Source organism: Entelurus aequoreus, linkage group LG17, assembly GCF_033978785.1.
Source record: "Entelurus aequoreus isolate RoL-2023_Sb linkage group LG17, RoL_Eaeq_v1.1, whole genome shotgun sequence".
Classification (NCBI taxonomy): Eukaryota; Metazoa; Chordata; class Actinopteri; order Syngnathiformes; family Syngnathidae; genus Entelurus; species Entelurus aequoreus.
In genome coordinates this window covers 17,105,765-17,110,764 of record NC_084747.1, presented here as the reverse complement: position 1 = coordinate 17,110,764, position 5,000 = coordinate 17,105,765, and the positions used below count along the sequence as shown (strand labels likewise).

At 41.2% G+C, this 5,000-nt stretch overlaps 1 protein-coding gene across 1 annotated transcript in view; it reads right to left on the bottom strand.

The window, feature by feature from the left end:
- The window catches only part of slc4a4a (solute carrier family 4 member 4a), a 191,087-nt gene that overhangs the window by 30,519 nt on the left and 155,568 nt on the right, over window positions 1–5,000 (bottom strand). The window contains exon 21 of the mRNA XM_062025094.1: window positions 999–1,071. Coding sequence (XP_061881078.1) covers window positions 999–1,071 — 73 coding nt within the window. The remainder of the gene's footprint in view (window positions 1–998; window positions 1,072–5,000) is intronic.

Genomic DNA, 5,000 nt, shown 5'->3' with positions numbered 1-5,000 from the left:
TTCCCGGCGAGAAGACAAAAGCTGTCTTTGATTCTACCAAGAAAGAAGGCTTGTAAAACTACACTGTGTAGGATGGGAAGCAACATGAAGGTGTTCTGCAGAAAGATTTTGTCTTGACCCAAGAACTACAATGCGAAGACGAAGCAGGACCAGACTCCCCTCAAGGCGACCTTTTGTTTGAACTGTTTTACGACCTTTTCTGTGAACTGTTTCACGACCTTTTCTTTGAACTGTTCTGTAACCAAAGGCGACGGCTGTTTACGACCCCCGCCCCTTAGAAACAGCTGTTGCCATGTAATCAGGGAAAGTCCAAATAAAACAATCTTTCGCCAGAGCGTAATGACACTGTGCAAGGGTACAGATGTACACGTTTCTCCTCACTGAGCCAAATTGAATTCTGTCTCTTGTTTAATTCCTTGCTTCTTGTCTTGTTTAATATATGTCATCAGTGTTTGAACCCGACAGTCACAAACGCTGTGTCCTTGAGCGAGACACTTCACCCTTGCTCCTGATGGGTCGGGGTTAGGGCCTCGCATGGCAGCTCCCGCCATCAGTGAGTGAATGAGTGAATGTGTGTGTGAATGGGTGAATGTGGATATAGTGTCAAAGCGCTTTGAGTACCTTGAAGGTAGAAAAGCGCTATACAAGTATAAACCCATTTACCATTTGTTATGTTGTGCAATGCTATTTTACAGTATGTTATATATGATATATTGGAGATAGGCTCCATAGATGATGTTATGATTTGATGTGTTATGTTACATTACAACATATAAATATAGTATATAGACAATAGCATTTTGGGGATATTGGATCCAGTATCAAATTACAATAGATTATGTATCTAATATTAAGGCGAGTTATTATAACTATTGATGAAATAAACCTAAATGTGGGACTTATTTGAGAGTTCACATGAGTTTGTACATTAAGCACATGATCTAACAGCTTCCTGCGATGAAAGTTGAACTGTTTTTAATGTGATGAATTACTCTTACCTTCAAAATGGGCGCCATGAAGACGGACAGTCCGGTGAGCATGAACACACACACACCCGTCACCCTCTGCTCTCTGCAATAACACACACACACACACACACACACTTCATTTGAAGACAGTCAATAATACTTACAGTACGTATCAAAAAATGATCGTGTATTGTACACATTTTAGTAACAAAACAAAACAAAAAGTCATTTTATCGAGCGGTTCACACGTTGTAATATGTTGGTGTAGCATGTTGTTGAAAGTTGATGTTTGTGTTAGTTCAGCTTGCAGCTGTCCCAACCACCACCATGCTGCCAAACGTGTGTGACACCCAGGAGGAAAAACACCTCAAATGGAAGGAAAACATGTTTTTGATGCAGACTTTTCATCTACTTAAAGGCAGATTTAAAGGCCTACTGAAAGCCACTACTACCGACCACGCAGTCTGATAGTTTATATATCAATGATGAAATCTTAACATTGCAACACATGCCATAACGGCCGGGTTAACTTATAAAGTGCAATTTTAAATTTCCCGCGAAATATCCTGCTGAAAACGTCTCGGTATGATGACGTTTGCGAGTGACGTCACGGATTGTAGCGGACATTTTGGCACAGCATTGTGGCCAGCTATTAAGTCGTCTGTTTTCATCGCAAAATTTCACAGTATTCAGGACATCTGTGTTGGTGAATCTTTTGCAATTTGTTTAATGAACAATGGAGATAGCAAAGAAGAAAGCTGTAGGTGGGAAGCGGTGTATTAGCGGCCGGCTGCAGCAACAAACATGTAGCCGGTGTTTCATTGTTTACATTCCCGAACGATGACAGTCAAGCTTTACCATTGGCCTGGGACAAGCTTTACCATTGGCCTGGGACAACAGAGACTCTTACCAGGAGGACTTTGAGTTGGATACGCATGCTTGTGGAGATGGGACAACAAAGACTCTTACCAGGAGGACTTTGAGTTGGATACGCGCTACCGTGAGTACGCAGCTGCGGCTTCCAAACATTTGATCGCTTGTCCGTACGTGCGTGCCGCTATGTGCATGTCACGTACGTAACTTTGGGGAAATATATGTGCTGTATGAACTTTACGTAGGTGAACGGTACTTTGGGTTGTGGGATTGAGTGTGTTGTGCGGGTGTTTGAGTTGTATTGGTGGGTTATATGGACGGGAGGGGGGAGGTGTTTGTTATGCGGGATTAATTTGTGGCATATTAAATATAAGCCTGGTTGTGTTGTGGCTAATAGAGTATATATACGTCTTGTGTTTATTTACTGTTTTAGTCATTCCCAGCTGAATATCAGGTCCCACCCGCCTCTCACAGCATCTTCCCTATCTGAATCGCTTCCACTGCCCTCTAATCCTTCACTCTCACTTTCCTCATCCACGAATCTTTCATCCTCGCTCAAATTAATGGGGTAATCGTCGCTTTCTCGGTCCGAATCTCTCTCGCTGCTGCTGGCCATGATTGTAAACAATGTGCAGATGTGAGGAGCTCCACAACCTGTGACGTCACGCTACTTCCGGTACAGGCGAGGCTTTTTTATCAGCGACCAAAAGTTGAGAACTTTATCGTCGATGTTCTCTACTAAATCCTTTCAGCAAAAATATGGCAATATCGCGAAATGATCAAGTATGACGCATAGAATGGACCTGCTATCCCCGTTTAAATAAGAACATTTCATTTCAGTAGGCCTTTAAATTGATAAATATCAGGTTGCATAAACATTTTTTTTTCTTTTGTATTAGTTTTTTAAATTAATTAACGTTTATGACAACCTTATTCCAAAACACAATATAGAATGTGAGATATAACAGGATAATACATACATTTATCATTTGTTTTCAAAACGCTTACAAAAAAGTGCGGACCCCAAAAATGTACTGAGGGCAGTGTTGGGACTAAGGCGTTACTTTGTAGACTACTAACGAGTAGTCTAACGCGTTATTTTTTATATTCAGTAACTCAGTTACCGTTACTACATGGTGCGTTACTGCGTTATTTTACACTATTTTTTATATAGTATCGGCTAGAAACTGAGAAGATCTGAGCGTGTTTTATTGGAGAGTTGCGGTGTCGTCCTTCTGATTCTTCCTCTGTCACAAGAGGCGCGCCGCGCGCTGTGTGTGTGAGTGTGTGTGTGTGGGGCGGGGGGGCGTGTCTGTCTTTACTAACAAGACATCATGTCGGAGCCAAAGCCGAGTTTCTTAACATGGAGATATTCTCACTACTTTTCTTTTGTCGAGCACAAAGAAAAGAACATTTTAGATGTAAGTTGTGTCTTGGATCAAAGATCCCATCTACTGCCCAAAACAGCAATTCAAATCTGCTGAAACAGCTACAAAAGCAACATGCTTCGACGAAGCTAGTAAAGAGAGACACACTTCACCTAAGGATTTTAACGGAGGGACTGCTAGCCAGGACAACATTGATAGAGCCATTGCAGCGTATGTGCTTGAAGACATGCAGGCTATTTCTACAGTGGAGTCACCCGCTTTCGGGCAGCTAATTAGCATGATAGCGGGCGTCAAGCGGCAAATGGCACGAAGAAAAATTCCAAGTACCTGGACACAGTGGACAGTGAGTACATAAACATGGAATGCAAGCTAAAGACGACACTCCAAACTCTGCCTCTGCTCATCATTCAGCACTGAAGGTACACACCCTCTGTCAATTATCTTATATACTCTTTCATTCTAGACTTCTAGAGTCACATCACTCTAAATGTATAGACTATAAAGTTCACAAACATAAAGAGGGATCCTAGTGGGCCAGGCCAATCTTTCCTTTTCTCTAAACTAAAACTGGGGAAATGCGTAGAGTGTTCTGGGCTTCAGACATGGTTTTATTTCACAATTCCTTGAGGGAAAAAAAGGCCTGGTTAGGTGTGTGTATAGCAGTATGTGTGCTGTATATAGTGACAACATGACATATAATCAAAAATTGGCCCTTTGAAACATATCTTTGTCTTTGTGTGTTGTACGTAGACCACATTGCTTAGCAGAGTTCAGTGATGCAAATGCATGTCAAGTTGATCAACACATTGTAATATTCTCCAGTGCAATAACAGTACTGAAATGAAGGCTGAAAGGGCAGTAATGGGAGCCTTAAAAATGTATTTATTTTTTAAAGTAACTAAATAGTTACTTTTCACAGTAACACATTACTTTTTGGTGTAAGTAGCTGAGTTGCCTGCGGGCCGGTTCTAATACTAATCAAATGTCAACATGTCGATGATCATTCAGGGCCTTGACTTTGACACATAGGTTATATGCTATGCTACGCTATGCAATGTTATGCTAGGCTACGCCTATGCTGTGTCATGCAATTTATTGTAATCTTGTGCTGTACTATGCTATGCTATGCTGTGCTATGCTATGCCATTGAGAGGTGTGGATTATTGGGCACCTACCGATTCGATCCAATTCCGATTCCTAGAGTGACGATTCGATTCAGAATTGATTCTCGATTCAACACGATTCTCGCAACGTTTTTGTGGAGGGGGGGCGTGGCCTGCGGGCCTGCCGCGTAGCGGGGTGCATAAGGACCGGCCTCGAAGACAGCGGCAGGTGAGTAGATTGCCCAGCTGGGGCTTGTTATCTAATCACCTGTCGACCCTTATTAGCAGCAGCCGGAACGAGACACAGAGTTATATAGTTATATTATATATTGCTGAAAAGCAAATGAGACTTGTGTATGGCAATAAAAGACTGGCTCAAACCTGTACACCGGGCTCACGAAAGATCTATCAGACTCAGGAGAACCCACCCACCATAGAGAGACTTCCACAGTATTATTTAGTTAACTAATTATGATGAAACTTTTTTTCAAAGGAGTTATGAGTTAGAAAATCTTAAATGGAGATGGCTTAAACATGTCTTTTTAAAAATCGATCTATAAAGGAAGAGCTTTTTTTTTTTTTTCTAAATACCTTTTTTTAATAAAATTTTTAAAATGAAAGAATTTATAATGTGGATTAATAATAATTATAATTCGGATGTGAATCCA